The 18,855-nt window shown below is 39.0% G+C and overlaps 1 protein-coding gene across 1 annotated transcript; it reads left to right on the top strand.

The window, feature by feature from the left end:
• The first annotated feature begins 630 nt into the window (after positions 1 to 630).
• Positions 631 to 18,577, top strand: LOC108682223 (mucin-5AC). Its single transcript, XM_018171354.1, has 23 exons — positions 631 to 639; positions 934 to 1,058; positions 2,179 to 2,307; positions 2,846 to 2,949; positions 3,870 to 3,949; positions 4,275 to 4,398; positions 4,927 to 5,042; positions 5,353 to 6,202; positions 6,790 to 6,892; positions 7,081 to 7,190; positions 7,552 to 8,369; positions 8,610 to 8,826; positions 9,465 to 9,547; positions 10,135 to 10,260; positions 10,547 to 10,636; positions 10,865 to 11,018; positions 11,213 to 11,317; positions 11,759 to 11,959; positions 12,521 to 12,641; positions 14,038 to 14,175; positions 14,323 to 17,189; positions 17,753 to 17,884; positions 18,444 to 18,577. Exons 1-23 carry the CDS (start codon positions 631 to 633, stop codon positions 18,575 to 18,577), a joined length of 6,936 nt encoding a protein of 2,311 aa, XP_018026843.1.
• The last annotated feature ends 278 nt before the right edge of the window (positions 18,578 to 18,855 follow it).

The following is an 18,855-nucleotide window of genomic DNA, read 5'->3' as shown; positions in this document are numbered from 1 at the left end:
ACGCGTAAAAACGTGTCAGTCAAATTATCTCTATTACTATTTAAGTGTTTCATTCGTTACCATTTTATTTTATTCAATTGTCCGCCGACGCGAATAAACGAGTTGATGAAGTATTCTATTATCCATCATAAGGGTTTGATTTGTTCATTATCATTACAAAGTTATTCATCAATTATTGTGCGTCAGCCGATGCCAAAGAAAGTGTTAGTCAAATTAACATAATTGCTCTCTTATAGGTTTCATTCATTACTACTATATCCTATTGTTGCGCTCTGCAATTGTGGTAGAATTCAATTTCGTTGCATGATATAGTATGGTTTTATTATTTATAAGATTACACGGAATTGTCTTATTACCAGTGGCACTTACCGAGTTAGTCAGGAATAATTAGTATAACGTGTCATTTATAACAAATATAACTTGTATAACTGATTCCTGGTTTCATCGATAGTTATGCTAGTGTAGAGTGAACAAGTTAAGTGATGAAAGTTGTTAGTTTAGTTAACTTTCTTTCAGTATTGATTAGTTTAACGTGCCACTTATAACTAATATAATATAACTTACACAACTAATCTCTGATACAAGTAATAGTTATGTTAGTGTAGGGTATGGTGTACATGTTAAGTAGTAATGGAGATTGTTAGTTAACTGTCTGTAAGGAATGATTAGTTTAACGTGCCACATATAACTAATACAATATAACTTACACAACTAATCTCTGATATAAGTAATAGGTAGTTATGTTAGTGTATACTGTATAGTGTACATGTTAAGTGATTGAGATTGTTAGTTTACTGTCTGCCAGGAATGATTAGTTTAGCGTGTCACTTATAGGTAATATAATATAAACTTACACAACTAATATCTGTTATAATTAATAGTTATGTTAGTGCATGGTGTACATGTTAAGTGATATAGTTTGTTCATATTCAGACAGCTACACCGGCCGAGGAGGCAGCTGCCATACGCAGCGCTAAGCAGCTACACGTCTACAAGCCAGGCATTATATTCGTGCCTGGCGCCAAACTTCAGGTCCAGGAGACCATCGACAACAACTGGTTAGTCTCTACCAATCCTTCATTTGTTCTCATTATTAAGCTTAAATTGTTGTATCTGTGACTTCTGGTCAGCAACCAATCCTTCATATGTTCTCATTATTAAGCTTTAATTGTTGTATCTGTGACTTCTGGTAAGCAAGCAATCCTTCATTTGTTCTCATTCTTAAGCTTTAAGTGTTACGGTATATCTGTGACTTCTGGTCAGCAAACAATCTTTCATGTGTTCTCATTATAAAGCTTTAATTGTTGTATCTGTGACTTCTGGTCAGCAACCAATCCTTCATTTGTTCTCATTATAAAGCTTTAATTGTTATATCTGTGACTTCATTAGTCTCCATCATTATCATTAATTAGTATATTATTGACTTCTGGTAATTGTCTTCCAATGCGTTATTCGTCGTCATTATTAACATCAATAACATGACGACTTATTTGTCGTCATTAATTGATGGCTTACAGCATCATACTAAAAAGTCGTTCGTCAAATAAAATTAGAGCCTGTGAAGGCTGTCTGAGTTTAATTGGAATACCAGCGTGATCAAACTTGGTTAACTAGTAGTTGAGATCATTCTAGATTTTAATGAAACAAATTTAATTGCACTGATGTGATTGTTCAGTCGTCAAATTAACTATAACTATTGTGTCATGGTATAGTAATTATTTTACGACGAGCGCAGGGAGAGTGTTTACGAATTAACTGTGATTCAAGTCTTTCTCATCCGTCAATTTTGACTGTTTCTCATCCGTCAATTTTGACTGAATCAGATCTGTTGGCGATACTAGGTAAAAATGTAGTGAAAGAAGTTCATCATATGTTAATGGGTTCACAATGTATTGGGTTGTAACTGTCTTTTTTTTTTTATCTCGGAATAAAGTCAAATCTTTGTTTCTTCAACAATACCGGAGGGTAAACAATGGCTTTAATTATAAACCAGTTTGCTTGTGCCGACAGCACAAGCAAACAATTAGACATTAACAAACTTGTGTTGGAAATAACCTATTTTATGATTGCAAATAAACTGGTTTGATTATACCGACATCACAAGCAAACAATTAACAATTAGCTTGTGTTGGAAATGGGCTATTTTATTATTGCAAATAAACTGGATTGCTTGTGCAGGTATGACTGCAAAGTGGTCGAGGTGGACTGGGGGGAGCTGGACATCTTGGTGCATTACCTGCGCTGGAGCGACCGCTTCGATGAGTGGCTCAAGATGGACTCGAAGCGCATCAGGGCCGTGCCTGCAACGTCAGTCTTGTGCTCATAAATGTCTGATAATTCCTTGAGAAATGATAACTGCTTGATAAATGTATGACATTTGATTGCAAACCGCAAGACGGGTGGCATTCAAATATACACCCACACAGAACCAAATATACACGACACTGATGTGTGCGCGTCCTTCCTTTGATTCATAACTACATGACAACTGCTTGGCAATTACATGAAAACTGCTTGACTATGACAATTGATTGCAAACTACAAGACAACTGCTTGAAAACTACATGACAATTACGCGACAACTGTATGATAACTTTTTGATATCGGTTATACCTGGGCCCATACTTTCAAAAAAGTTAAGAGATCGTAAGTTCATCAGCCAATCATTGACAGCCTTTCAGGCAAAATCCACCGATCATAGACAAGAAAATAGAGCGTAAGTACTTACGTTCACTTGGCGAGTTTTGAAAGTTGGCCCCTGTTCTTTGAAAATTTAAGTAAATCGTGAAGTAATATTTAAAATGTAATCCATCGTGAAGTAATTTAGATATGGATCGTTGTGCAGGTCCGTGGATGAGTGTCCCTTCAGTGTGGGCGAGATGGTCCTGGCGCTGTGGTCGGTCGACCAGCGCTACTATCCCGCCACTGTCATGCGTGTCATCAACCCGCGTGAGTTAACAGATTCCATGACTTTTAATTAATTAATTAATTTCATTACTAATTGGAATTTCATTCTTAATTGGAATTACAATTGCATCTCCGAATGCATGTGGGAAATGACATACCTTTGGTGTGCTATTTTCCTGCTCACGCACCTAGCGAATAGTAGTGTAAATTAAAAGTACTGAGCCGAAGAAATGTGGAATTAGTTTTTTTAAGGAATGTATTGCTGTTTCCATGACCCGCTAAGATGTATGAGAACGTTTGTAAAGTGTGCTTATTTTCTTCCTTGTATCGAATATCAAGTAACTTTCTATTAATTTATAAAATCATAAATTAGCACACCAAGAAAGTATTTAAAATTTGAAAACTGTGCGGAAATTTTATTCATTTATAAATATCTCGTGGAAATTTGGCTCTGATGCCCTTGCTTGTTCGAGCTTGAATCGTTTACGTTGTTTTTTTTTTTTTAATTTTGTATGCTTACTTCCGCTTCATCTACCACTTCAATTAGTCTACTTCCTGCAGCCAAGCTGCAAGCGCCTCGTCTACTCAGCCGCTTGGTTCTTATGCCTGAAAATGCTCAGTGATGAGCGAAATGCAGTGACGGATTTATAAACCTTTCACTTGGAGAAATTTTAGGACTTGTTAACCCTGCTATTGTACCTATTATTAGACAGCTAAAGAAACAAGACTCTAAAGAAGTTCTAAATGAAAATGGCATCCTTTTTAACCAAACTTGACCATAGTATAGTATGTATTTTTTTTAATATAATGTATAGCTTTTCCTAGAGACATCGGGGGAAAAGCATTTTCGAGAAGAAAGAAAGATTGATCAGTATCAGCACTGTATTCTACATAAATCCTGGAACTTTTTATTTATAGTACCGACCTGCATTTACTTCATCCCAATTGTTTTTTTTTTTCAGAACAATGCGAGGTGAAATTCCGAGATGACAACATCAGCAAGATTCTACGCTGCTCACAGATCAACAAAATCACAGGCAGGGTAAGCATTTACCTGCAGTTGAACTCTGATCCAATATTTGGTGCAGAATATTTCACATGAACATCATTTATGAGGTTTTCAAAGCTCTACGGACATTGTTAACTTTCCATTTGCAACGTTGTTAAGCGTTTTATCGTCACCACAATCTTATTCTATGAACCCGAATTATTAGCTCTTCAATCTTGAATAATTCTTGACTGAAAAATCCCGCTCATCTATTAATAAAATATTATTTCAAAGTATCAAATCACCGTGTGAAAAATTAAATAGATTAAAACTATTTAATTTTGATTGATGTTTTCTTAAACTTTTTCTGTGCGTGCAGATGCCTCCGATTCTACCTCCTCCTTCTGCTGCACCTGCTGCCGTTGCAGCTGCAGCTGCCGCTACGTCTCATGAAACTCCAACATCTGCTGCCCCAACATCAGCACCAGCTGCCTCTACACCTGGTAAGATATGCCTAATACTAAGAAATTTGTTCTTATGCAGGCTAATTCAACCGGGTTGTATACTGATATCGCAAGCAGGAATGTATATACAAGCTACGATTGAACGAATAGTGCAACTTCCAACGATAAATCTGAATTAAAAAATATAAAAATTTTCGTATTATTACGTTAATTAATATATTAAGTATTACTTATATTCATGCTTTCTCTCACGTGAATTTCCTTTAATTGTCTGGTATTTGAGGTGTAATTTAAGCATGTATGTATAACATGCACATTTTTTATCAGAGCAGTTTAAAAGTATGTTAAATTATATGTGAGTGTAATAACAAGATAAATATTTAGAAATATTTCTTTGCAATTGTTGCTGTGTTGGAAACCAGATGCCAATTTTCAGGTCACAATACTTTACTTTTTACCTTACATCTCATTTCGAAGCGTGCATGAATAATGTGATTATAATTAATATTATGAGAATAACATATGAATAATTCGAGTCTTTTGTACTGATTTATTTGTTCACTAAAGGAACTAGCAAGAAGAGTATCTTTGATGTCGACATATGCGAGGAAAAACGAAAACCGAAAAGGAAGGCCGAGTTTGTCGAAATGTTCGACTCCATCCGCAAGAGAAGATCAATTCAAGTGAGCTACTGTACATGTACTGAAATTAAGTCATCTGATTATAAATAGATAAATTTCACATTTATTCTTGGCAAAAGTTAGACTTTGAATAAGGCACAATTTTTCTGAATCACTAATAATGTATTTTTTTTAAGAATTGTAATCATATCTGTTGAGTTTGTTTCTGAACAAGAAATTCCACAAGTATCAACGTTTCTTCTTAATTGTTGAAGCAACCATTAGATTTGGTAATCGTCTACCGAGATCCCATACAAGAAGTAATGTTTTGTGGAAATGAGTGTTCATCATAACTAATTATTTCAAAACACAGGGTCCATTGGCAACCCGATCAACTCGGCTGCTGTCAGAAACCACTCCATCTCCATTTGTCTACCATGAGTCGTCGCCCTCAACTACATCAACAAAAACGTCCACTACCAGAGTTACGCCTTCCAGTACTACTTCTACTCCCCTGACGCCCACTTCTGCTCCTGTACCTCGAAATAGTTCTGCTTCTGAGTCCACTAAGACCATTGCCTCTAATGCCACAGTTGATGAAGTCCCTGGTACTGTTGTTATTGGTGACTCTGATGCTACTTCTCCTGTCAATGCTACGAAAGAATATCCAAGCCCGCATTCCGGCTTGTCAAATTTTGGGCCAAGCCAGCTTATGTGTGAAAATCCGCCACAATCTCTGTTGCCGAAAGTCACCCGTCATCGTGTATTAGATGACATTGACTTGACTTCCTCTCCAGACAAGATTAGTAACGTTAGTCCCAGTATTCTTGATCCTTCAAATTTGGTTAAAGGGCACAAAATTGCTAACACGACTCCCAAGGTTTCTTCCACTTCATCTCACGCTCATCCATCAGTTCCCGCGACATTAAAATCAAAAATTCCTGATCAACCAGATCTTCAGAAGAAGAAAATACAAGCTGTAGAATTTGAGACCCCAAATCAAGAATTTTCGAAACAGCAGACGTCATTGCAGCCTCCCAGCACTACAAACACCAACTCTGAACTGGCCCAATCACTCTTGACTCCTCCAGTGAAGATGTCAGTAAAGAAGGCCAAACCCAGCAAGACTTCTGTGACACCAAAACCAAGCTTGCTGGCAAATCTCTCAACGACTCGTCGTGCGCCCGTGGCCGACGACTGCATGTTGTCTTGGGAGAAACACGGTGCGTCATTGATGACAATTATCTCCGTAATTGCCTGCTTGCCATAACGTACAAAGGCGTTATAATGTCTACTTTACAAATTTATTAAATTTCAAATTAGAGTCCTGATTGTATTTTACTCATTAACGCGTTTGCAAAATTGTACCGAAAGTTGAGCCGTTGGGCGGAAGAGCATGGTTTGTTGTCTGTCATAGTGTCTCATACTCTCATGAAAGCATTTTCAATACTGTTTTTATTATAACAACTATCACAAGTACGAAATAGTGGTTTGTTCATAATGACTGAATTATTAATCAGTGAAATTTTAAATTTTATTCGAAAACAAATTTAACCTGATCCAACTCAAGTTTATTTGGGTTGTACATGTGAAATAAACGTATCAGAACAATGGGGGGAATGCTTAAAATATCATACCCAATAAAACTTGAATTTCGTTAAATCTTCTCTCCCTACAAGTTGGTCTCTCTTAAACCAAGCATATCCGAATCGAACATGAGCTTTGTCAGTGTTTACCTCAAAGATTTTTTGACCAAATTGTTGCACCTGGATTTTGGTCACCATCTTTACCCCAGCTATGATCTGAACAGGCTGCAACGTTGTCAAAGAAAACTCTTTTCCCGGCTGGCGGAAACAATACAGCCGTCGTCTGCCGTACACCGGTCTGGACAGCTGGGACGTAGCATACTTTGCGTGAGTCAATCTAGTGAAGTCTTCCATTTCCAGCCAGGATCTGTGGCTTCTGCGCTGACAATTTGCACTATCAATTGTTTTGTTTGCACTTGAAACCAAATTTTTCTTATATGGATTTCCTAAGCAAATCTATATATTATTTTTTTAACCAAACAAACAAATCTAATGTGTAATGGTGTGTTGTACAGACCAGATGGGAGTGTCATCCGAAATAAACGCGACCTTTCCGCGTACGCAGAGAATAACACCTTACCTTGCCTTGTCGCCAGCTTTGACTTCACTGCTGCCGGCGTTAAAGGTAATATATACAACTAAAATGGACCAAAGACACTTAGGTCACAAGCCTAATTTACTACGATGTTGAGAATTATTCGATACCGAAAGAAACTCTGAGCTACTTTTTAAAGCATTTGTGAGACATTGCTGAATGATGAAGTTTATATGATGTTAGATGTGTTCATCAAAATAGAATTGGAAATTCATTATTTCCTTTAAACCGTTTAAATTGGATATGATTAGTTAATGCAAGTAGAGGTTTACTCATAGGTTTATTTGACATATATGTTTTATGTATCAATAAGGTAAACTTTCATTGTAGTATCTTCATTAAATTATATAAATAATCTCGTGTAATGTGGTTATTCTTCTACCCATCACAGACGCAATGCTTGAGCACATGAAGGTGTGTTCAGTGGGCACGGCTAAAGTAGGCGTGAGCAGAACAATTGCTTTGCCATCCACGTTAGTGTCTCCTGCTCCTGTCAACCCCGTCCCTCTCACACCGTCCATGAAGACGCGTTCTTCGGGAGCCTCGCACAAGAAAACTGGGGACAGTCCCGCACAGAATACCGCTGAAACGCCCACACAAATGAGAGGTTTCTTGTGGCCAAAAATATCAAGCAGTGTACAACCAATCTCTGTTACCAATCCTCCTTCGTCCGAGCAGCTTGACTTGAGCGTTAAAGAAACAACACGATCGTCTGAGCAAGTGTTAAGACCTAAAAAGAAAACACCAGTTCTTGCCAACGACGAGATAAGTAATGAAAAAAGTAAACGACGAACGGACGTTAGTCCTGTAACGCGGCCTTCATCTCTTACTTTGGCGGAATCGTCTCAAGACTCTGCATCCTCTTCAACCTCGTCTGCAGCCAACAGCGCTGCTGTTGTCCCTTCGTCCGCTGCTGTTATCCCTTCGTCCGCTGCTGTTATCCCTTCGTCCGCTGCTGTTATCCCTTCGTCCGCTGCTGTTATCCCTTCGTCCGCTGCTGTTATCCCTTCGTCTGCTGCTGTTGTCCCTTCGTCCGCTGCTGTTATCCCTTCGTCTGCTGCTGTTGTCCCTTCGTCCACTGCTGCTGTGTCTTCGTCTTCTTTAATCCTTGATGACGAGGAGCATGAAATGGGAGTGTGTAGTAGCGACAGCGATGACGATGAACTAGACGTGCTTTCGCCTCAATCTCAGCCCAATAAAACTATACACGTTAGTATACAATGCATGAACTTTTTTATTTACATATATATTCTGAGGATTTTTTGAGGCAGGATTTTTTAATGCTACATTGGTGTTCTCACTTACTTGTGTGTACGTGTTGCTCTCATTTGCCCTCTTGCCTGTATACCAGAGTATTTGTTGAATAAGGTATAACGTCATTTTTGTATTAAATGAATTCCTATCATCGAAAAGCTTTGATGTAACGTTCACCGAACTTCTCTCCGCCAGGGCCGAATTGACTCCAAAAGCAACACTTCTAGTCATAATCTAGCCTCTCGCGCCTCCCTGCCTTGTCGTATAAAAATAGAAATCCCCATCGCGGTTGGTCGCGAAGTCCGCGGAGAAAACTCGCCTCTGCTCGAATCGCCAGTCAAACGCTCGCCATTGGTGGAGGCTCCTGCCTCTCCTTTGAAAGCACGACCTGCTCCTCCGCTCAGAGAAACTAGTAAGCAGAGCATCTCTTCATTATAATTCAAATGTCATGAAAGTCCTTACAGAGAAAGGTGTAGGTAATATTGTTGCCTTCATACGGTATCTAAACTGCAACCTCCCTTTTCGGTGCTGAAAAACTTATAAAAAAAGACAATTGTCAGTTATTCAGCAGCAAAAAAAAAGCACTGCTTCGTACGGTAAAGATTTTTTTTATACCGCACTATTAATATTTTAAACTACGGCTAGAAAACTTGAAAAAAACATTGAATTTGCTATTATAGGATTTTTGCTATGAAGATTTTTTCTCCTTTAAGGAACAGCTAGAGAATAAACAAAGAAGCGATCTGGCAGAATATGTAAAATTCGTATTTCGTAGCCAGTGTACTCCTGTGATGAAATTCAGCATAACCATCGTGACAAACACTCACTGTAGATTAGAAAGACTAGTTCGAGCTCATTTTTGTTAAAAAAATTTATGTATCATTTTTTGCAATGAAACATGGAAATAGTGCTTTAAAGATGTACCGGTATGGTGCCTTCTCTTATCATTTCATACTACAGCCAGTTATTTTATAAAATAAAATAGTTCCATTTATAATTAGTTGAGGCTCAAATAAGGAATATTAACATAGATATTAATTGGTATTACAGATAGCCCAGGTGTGTCAGTGGGAGAACATGTCTGCGTCGTGAAGAACTGCAACAAAATATTCAGAAATGACAATCTTTTGCAGGTAAGTACTTATTAAATAACCTAACATTCCTGCTATACTGGTGTTGCGCGGCCAAATATTCCCTTCTTAGCTACTGTAGTTGTTTCATCTTTTTCTGTTTAGTGAAAGATATTTAAAATATTCTAAACTAAATTCAGAAGATATTGAAATCTAAAGATCTAACAGATCTAAACTAATTCAGAAGAAGCCCCTAAAGCTCATGAAGGCTGCCATATGAATTGACCCAAGCAACAATTGCCAGTGGTGGACACAATGTTAACTAGGGAACTAGGAAACTTTTGGAACTTTGGAATTTAGGAAACTTTGGAACTTAAGCATGGCATTCTTCGTGTTAGCGACATTAGGTTGCTAGGCTAACGCCACGCATCGTAGGTAATTTACAAAGACAATATTTGCTTTCATTGTGGTTCTATTGACTTACTGCACTGTCAGGTTATGTAGCATCAAGCTTTATGTCTTTTATTTTTACAATGTCTTTTCCTGCCTTCTGATACCTATTCTAGCCCGCCCATCCGAAATTGCTGGCTTTAGTAAAAGATATTAAACTAATTGTATAATACGATTTGTCTAATATTATATTTTCTTAGATGCATATCAAGCACTACCATCCAGAGTCAAGTTATCGCCTTGGGTCCTCCGCTCCTAATGTGGCTGACCTCGCCTATGCCAGAACTGTGGAGGGACTCCTGGAGGCCGACAAGAGAGGAGCTGGTGTATGTATTCCACTTGTGTGTCATTGATGCCAAACCCGAAATTAATTGAGCTAATTCTAATATTTCTTTGCCTGATATACCTATATATCTTGTGTCTTTTAAGATTGAATACTTATTTTTACCGTGTTATATTTAAGCACTTAGGATGAGGGGCTTTGTGCATCAGTTTATTTTAAACCGAATATTTTTCAAAATATCTTTGCGTCTAAATTATTAACGATTTCGTTATTTCGTGTTGAAAACTAATTTTGACATTAATGAGTATGAAATTAAATTTGCAAAACAGGATCGACGTCGCAAACGCCACAGTCTTGGAGCCGTTCCTGAGGGCAAGCGCCGGCGGCTGGAGCCTTCCAAGGACTACAACCGTCGCAAGGTTCGCCATCAACATAATAAATTTCACAATTAGATTATTGGAATGCATAAATAGATTTTTCACTGTTCTGAAAATTTCAAGCATAATTGGTGAAAATGTTCAATTGAAAAATTCTAGAATTTTGAGCATAAGAATTGGTTTCAGATAAGACTTTTGAATGATTTTTTTTCGGCCTACTCCCCTTTGTTCTTATCGGCCTGCCTCTTAAACGACTTAAGGTTTGCTCAGTCCACAGCTGTTGTGAACGTCATGGACGATTCTGACTCTGTAGACACCGATTCCGTGGACTTGCGTCGTCCAGATCCAGCCCACAACTCCGACTGGACGGCTGATCAAGACTCCACGACAGGCGACGCTGCGTCCACTGCTAATGACAACATCTGTACGTTTGCCTACCAAAGTGTTACATGGCTTATACAAATTAAGCTACAATTTTAGAACATCTACCCGATAGTTTGCTCTACATTCCATGATTATATTAGATACTGAAAGTTAATTTCTTAATTCGCGAAAATTGCCACTTTGAATAGGAACATTTGCATTGACATTTGACTGACAATTGTTTAACCCGCACAGTGCTGCAGACCGACAGTGATGAAGAGAGCGACTTCGTGGGCTTCCCTTCGGTGCCTACTGGAAAAAAACGTTCCGTCTTGGTGTCAAACAAACTTCAGAACATGGGTCAGCATTGAAACTGCATTTTTCCAATGCATGCCTCGTATACAAATTTTCGCCGTGTGGTTGTGCACTTACATATTTTTCAGGTTTTTTGTATGTCTAGCCCACAATGTAGCCCAATAGTTGATATTCCTATATTACCACTAGCATTTTTACATACTCGGTTATTAATTTTTTCTCTGTCAGTAAACACTTGGAGAGAATTCCTATAAATATCATCGAAATTTCGGTCTATTCAAAATGCAGAACTTCTCATGCATTCAGACTCATTATGCAGAACTTTTCCTACATTCATATTTACATTGCGGGATTTTTTCTGTATTCACATTCAAAACGCTGGACTTTATATGCATTCAAATTCATAAAACAGAACTTTTTATGCATTCAAGTTCATGATGTAGAAATATCACAACGCCTTTTTCAATTATATTCTTGCAATTTCAGACACTGAAACGGTCGCCAGTGCGGACGATGATACGAGCGAGGCAGAAGCCACGGACGACGCGCATGAGGACGACAAGGATGACGATGAATTTGGCCATCGCCACATCATCAACTGCTGCTGTGGTTCCTCCGAGGAGGATGGGCTCATGCTCCAATGTGATGTTTGCATGTGCTGGCAACATGCACAGTGCTATTCTATTGGTGAGTCTTTCATTGTTGTGCATGTGCTGGCAACATGCACAGTGCTATTCCATTGGTGAGTCTTTCATTGTTGTGCATGTGCTGGCAACATGCACAGTGCTATTCCATTGGTGATTCTTTCATTTTTCGTTTCTATACCAAAGGTGCTGTGGGGATTCATTGATAAAATCATTCTACTCTCTCAAAGAAGTTATTATCCCGTAACAAATTTTCATGATCCAGTTTTGGGGGTTCATTATTAGAATTAAGCTTAAGCTAAGTAGTAGACTGAATCTTTAAAAAAAACTCGAGATTTCCTGAAAGATCGTTTGATTTAGCCTGTCATTAACCTCTACTGCTATAATTTACTAGACGGGCCATATGATAAATAAGTTTCCCATCACTGCTAACATTACCTCTGGGAGGCTGGGGAAGTTTATAATTAATGGCCCTCCCTATTTTAGGTCATATTCTATTTTCTTATTCTGATTACCTTATTTCATCTGCTGTAAATAATCATGTAAAAAAACTAGTGAATGATTTCTTATGTTAGTGGGATTTTGACTGATTTATTTTGATCAGGCAAAGAAGCAGTGCCCGAGAAGTATGTGTGCTCCATGTGTACAAACCCCGTGCGTGTACGTAGCAGTCATCGCTTCGACCATCAGATCCGCAATTGGCTTAAGGACGGAACAATACCCAAGTAAGACACGTTCAATCCCTAGCAGGGTTGGCGATTTTTTTTTATTTTTTTAAAAAAATCAAAAAAATCAAAAATCAATGATTTTTTTGATTTTTTCATGATTTTTTTGATTTTTTTGATTTTTTTGATTTTTTCAGCTTTTTTGTATTTGTGAGGTGTTATTTTTTATGTTGCAATTAGCCTACTAACAATAACAGTATATGGATCATAATGGATGGCTAATAAGGGCTCTTATTGCCTTCAATAATGGCCAACAGGCCAAGGTGGTGTTCACCATTTAGGGATTTTCGGGAAAACAATTAGTGATAAGTCTATTCATTAGCTTTGTAAAGTTTGTATGGAGCAAGGTAATGAGCTAAATATTGACCATTTAACTGGCTTCAACATACAAAAACAGTTCAGGAATGCAGATCTCCTAAACATTGAAGTCACATATCAGATAGGTAGCTGATTGCACAGTGCACAGCACTATCAATAGATCTACTAGTTTTATGTCCTATAAATCTAGCAGACTCTACCTCTTAAGGACGGAACAATACCCAAGTAAGACACGTTCAATTCCTAGCACAAGATTAATGTTTTTTATATTTTCAGTCTGCTTATATCGCAAGTTCACAAGGAATTTAAAAGCAAAGAAAACACTAATAATGCGTTTAGTGCATATAATCTAGTAATAGTGAATCGCTAGGCTTTTATATTCTTTTCGTGAACCCTAGGACTAAGTTGTTCCAATCGAGTTCTGTTTTTTTTTTTCGATATACCGTAATGTTAGGTTTTGTTAAGGTTTTATGTCTGTCTTAGAATTTTGGTATAATAATATGATTTTATTAATTTTTAGTTTTTCGAACTGATGATGGAGCTGGACTCCGAAACGTTTTCAATATCGATATGGTGAATTTGCTTGGTGTTTTCTTTGCTTTTAAGATAAATGTTTTGTATTATAATGTTGTTATTAGTTCTGTAGATGAATATCATAGGAAATATTTATTATTTACGAGTCCCGAAATACGTTTTTTAATGAACTTATCTCGATACTATATGAATACGGTCCGTGTCATAATTAGCTTTATAGTTCTTTTGGGTCAGCATAGCAGTAATATTTTTACATTTAAATTATCTTTAAGCTAGCTAGTGTTAACTGATTCACGCGTTATTTCCCTTTAATTTAAATAAAAAGACCGTGCGTCCACCGGTCCATTTCATTTGCTAAATCATGAACTCTGCACTGTAAGTCTTTAACCTCCTCTTAAATTTTTCTATACTTGTGGCTGGTTTTTGTTTTCTATTAATTTCTTTTACATTCAAATAAAGAGACTGTTGGTCTACAAGTCCACTTCAGTTACGGAATCATTTTCTCTGCTGTTTCATCCACCTAAATAGTTTATATTTCGGTCAGGTTTTCGTTTTCTTCTGACGACGATGGACGGAGCAAGAGACTGGAGATGGCCATACAGCGTGGCCATGAACTTTCTGCCTGTCTGCTCCAGCAGCGACGTGTTCTGCATGCTCTAAACGTCACACTTGCCATCGCCAAGTTAGGATCTCTTGCACGTTTTTATTACACTTGCTACAAAATGAGTATAACGTATTGCATCACAATATGAATGAATAATATGACCTTGACATATGGCCAGTAAGAGGTAGATCTGGTTCGTAGTGCATTATCTTGATTTTGTTGTAGGAAACCGGATCATCCGAAGCTTGTGATGTGGCATAAGAAGTGGGCTGATCCCAGGCCGCCTGGCTCTATACCGTCCATACTGCCATTGTTGCCATCAACGTTTCCTCTGATACCTGTCACCGCCTTTCAATCTTATTTGCCTCAAATACCAGGGACGTTGTTTTCACACTCAACATTACCATCATCGACTTCCCTAACTCAAGATGATGCAGCTCTCATCCGCGACATAATCGACATGGAGCCTCTCATGCCTGCTGACAAAATCCTGATGCAAACTAACACTGTTTTCGAGGAAGTGTCGTCCCTTATGCCGAACTCTTCGTGTATCATGGATCCTGCTCCTTTACTCAATCCTTCACACCAAGTGTCGGTGCCATCACACTTTGAAGATATGTCATTGTCTCTTACTTCTGTACCTTCGGCGCCTGTGGCTGCTTCCCCATTCGTATCATCAGAAGATGTTACTGTAAATAACATGACCAACTTTATGCAACCTCAAGTGCAGCAACTTGCTGTTTCGTTGCAATCTTCTTTGATAGTTGACAGCCCTTTCGAAGGTCAGGACAATATGGGGCCCTCTGGTAATGAAAACTTCCTAGCTCCTGTTTTTGCCTCGAGTGTCACTTCTTCAATGTTGGATACAGTTTCATTGGTCAGCAGTCCTCTGGATCTTCCGTCTCACCTCTCGAATATTTTGCAATGCACAGTTGCTAGTTCGGGACCTTACAATGTGTCTACCGGCATTACTGCTGATCTTTCAATGTTACCTTCTTCCTGCACTTCAAGCATGTCTGCACTTCAGTTTCAAGTATCACAGTGCCTACCTTCTGTACACTCCTTGGTTCCATTACCCTTTTCGAATGGAACTAGCATGGACACTATGGCCCATGTAGCTTCCTCAAATAACCTGGCTAATAATTCAATTCTAAAGGATCTTGGGGCTACCATCGACATTAATTCATTGCCAATGGTGTCGGAAGCCATTGGCCCCGCAATTACTTCGAATCATTCATTATCACTTTCTACACAGCAAGTTTCATCTTTAGCCACACCAATTACTGCCGCAACCATAGTTTCAGTAAGCTCATCTATTTTGGGAGTGTCAACGCATACGATTGCAACATTGCCTGTAACTGGTTTGGAATCTAATAGTCTTGCTTCAATGTCAGATGAAGTCGGTGCTGCAGCTATGTCTGTTCCTCCTGAATCTTGTCCTTCTCTGGATGCTACAAATGAAACTCGGGCTGATAATAGTGAGAAAACCGCACATTGTTTGCGAGAGGCCGAAAATTCAGAGGATTCGGGCACGAACAATGACCACATCGAAAACTTGATTTTAAAATCAAGCAAAATATTTGTTGGGGAATCTAAGGATGGCGACGAATTTGCAAGTCACGTGTATGATACTGAGCACGGGGACGATTCGTGTGTTCAGCAAAATTCTCATTTCCGTCGAGAAGATATTGACAATACAACGATTGCACACGGCAGCATTGAAACTAAAGCCACGAAGGAAATAACTGTTAGTGGCCAGCATTCCGACTTTTCTAGTGCTCATCTTGGTTCAAACGCTAATCAAGACCTGAATAGTGGCTCTGAAACAACAGGGGAATGCAGTGTTGACAATAAGAATGATTCTAATTTCGATCTTCAACTGAGTATTTCCACTTCTGAAAAATCTAAGGAATCGTCACTTTTAGTGGGAAACCTGAATAAGGACAAACCAGATGTTCTTCCCACTGAGAAAAATTATAACCTCGATGTTCTTTTCCCTGGCGATCAAACAGGCACGTCTATTTCCACACAAACGCCAACGAATCGTGATGGCGCTGTCAGTGATCAAGTAATGGACTTCGCTCAGACGACAACAACTTCTATTTTACCGGACGAGTTGACTACAAATAATGAAAATACTTCATCAAGTGGTGAAGTAGGCTTTGCAGTGCCATCCGAATCTTCAATGTATAAAATCGAAGTAGTTAGCGTCCGCAATTCAATTTCAGGTCATGTTCAACTTCAAACAAGTGAAAGCCAAGGATCCAACACTGCAGCTACGTCCTTTGGGGATGGTGTTCAAGAATCACGATTGATAGAATCTCCCACTTCCGTACCGGAAACAACCACTTCCACCCTCGATGTTCCCACTTCCGTGCCGGATGCCTCCATTTTTGTGTCGGATGCACCCACTTCCGCGCCGGAAGTAAGCACTTCCGCACCGGAAGCAAACACTTTCGCACCAGAAGCAATCATTTCCGTACCGGAGGCAACCATTTTCGTACCGGAAGCAAACACTTCCGCACCGGAAGCAACCGTTTCCATTTCGGAAGTAAACACTTCCGTACCAGAAGCATCTACTTCGGTGCTTGCGGCAAACACGTCCATGTTGGAGGCAAACACTTCCGTGCTGGAAACAACCACTTCCATGCCGGAAGCATCCACTTCCGTGCCGAAAGCAACCACTTTCGTGTCGGAAGCAACCACTTCCTTGTCGGAAGCAACCACTTCCGTGTCGGAAGCAACCACTTCCGTGTCGGAAGCAACCACTTCCGTGTCGGAAGCAACTACTTCCGTGTCGGAATCAACCACTTCCGTGTCGGAAGCAACCACTTCCGTGTCGGACCACTTCCGTGTCGGAAGCAACCACTTCCGTGTCGGAAGCAACCACTTCCGTGTCGGAAGCAACTACTTCCGTGTCGGAAGCAACTACTTCCGTGTCGGAATCAACCACTTCCGTGTCGGAAGCAACCACTTCCGTGTCGGAGGCACCCACTTCCGTGTCGGAAGCAACCACTTCCGTGTCGGAAGCAACCACTGCCGTGCCGGAGGCAACTACTTCCATGCCGGAAGCTGCCACTTCCCTCATGGATGTACCCGCCTCCCTTTCGAATGTAATCGCTGGTCTTCATGATGCAGCCCTACCAGACGTACCTACCTGCCTTCTAGCTGTATCTGCATCTTTCCCGCATGCGCCTACATCCCTCTCGACAGCACCCTCATCCATTACGAATATAAATGATATTACAACCATTTATCCATCACCTGTGAATAATGAAGTCGGTTACACGGCTGAAAATTCAGGATCAACACCTGACGGAAATGACGCTTTGGATTTAGGTGACAATGCTGACTTGGACACGTCAGACTTGGCGTTGGATTTGAACGAAATTTTACTGGGAAACAACGCACCTTCGCTGGACCATTTCGTCCTCCCAACCTTATCTGCGAACCAAACAGCACAAAGCACAAGTATGTAATGATTGACCGAGGCCAAGTTTTACTATAATAACATGTAGCCATCCAATTTTAGCTGCTTGGTATAATTTATTTTATTATTGGTGTTTATGGGTTTCGAAGAATTTAATTTAGACGGAACTAATTCTTGTTTTAACATTTTCACTTTTGCTAAGATGTGAAACTTTTTTTTGTTCAGGCTCCAACGTCTCATTCCCTGAAGCTGAGCGCATTGAACCTGTGAAGTGTAAACTAAATTTACTAAGTCACGTACAAGCGGTGCAAGACACGCTGGAACGAGCCTACGACGCTATTGAGGCAGAAATTTCAAGTAAGTTTCGGCTGCAAACATAAGAATAGTTTAATATTTTCGGCCTGTCGATGACTCGTGTACTTTTCGTGACTTATTCACAGGCGATCTAAAAACTGGCCTTTTTTGAGATCTTATCGATACAGACGTGGCATCATAAGATAAACTTTATTTATTCCTAATGATTTACAGAAAATACTTCATGTAACTTGAACAAAAATATATATATTTATTTCATACATTCAATGCAAGGAACATTTTTTTAAATGCAATTGAAAATTCGTAGAAAAAAGTTACACAGAGTTTGGAGAAATTGGGGTTCATGTGGACACGAAGGAAATGTATATGCTACCCTTATGAAGAAATGTGGAGTGTCAATTCCATGTCTGTCACTGTAAAACTCAATTTATCGACTTTCTTTCAGATTGCAATGAACATTCTATCGAGTCATGATAATTCATCACATTTCTTTTCTAGATCCTTGAGCATTTTCAAGTATTTTGGTTGATTTTATTTGTCTGCTTCAAGAGCTGCTTACATGTTATCGACAAATTTTAATACATTCTCTGTGATTCATCAGAGCTCGAGGAAGAAATGGGCATCACAGATGACCTGGAGAATGACCCTGCAACGGACGCCTCGAGCAGACAGCTGATGCAGATGGTTCTCGCTGACATTAACGTACTCGAACGACTTGCCCTCCATTCTAACTGACTTCAAATTTGCGATTTAAATGAGAGCGTTTAAAGAATTCATTAATTGAATTTGTGTGTGAAGGAATATAATATAATTAGGAAATATTAACAATATCAATGCCGGCTTGAAGTTCATTTGTGAAAATTTCCCTAGACTTAGCATACTGTTAAAATTTATAGGAAATTGCCGGCAATTTAGCAACTATGCGTGTGGGAGTCTCCCGCTGATTTAACTACGAATAGATTGTTTCAATTTATTTTTTTGCAATCTCATTATTATGTAATTTTTGTTAAATT

Source organism: Hyalella azteca, unplaced genomic scaffold, assembly GCF_000764305.2.
Source record: "Hyalella azteca isolate HAZT.00-mixed unplaced genomic scaffold, Hazt_2.0.2 contig16068, whole genome shotgun sequence".
Classification (NCBI taxonomy): domain Eukaryota; kingdom Metazoa; phylum Arthropoda; class Malacostraca; order Amphipoda; family Hyalellidae; genus Hyalella; species Hyalella azteca.
This window is presented reverse-complemented; position numbering and strand designations above follow the sequence as displayed.

Coding starts and splice junctions, on each gene's coding strand:
- LOC108682223 (XM_018171354.1), top strand. Junction 2,950..3,869: donor CATGCGTGTCATCAACCCGC/GTGAGTTAACAG, acceptor TTTTTTTTTCAG/AACAATGCGAGGTGAAATTC. Junction 4,399..4,926: donor ACCAGCTGCCTCTACACCTG/GTAAGATATGCC, acceptor TGTTCACTAAAG/GAACTAGCAAGAAGAGTATC.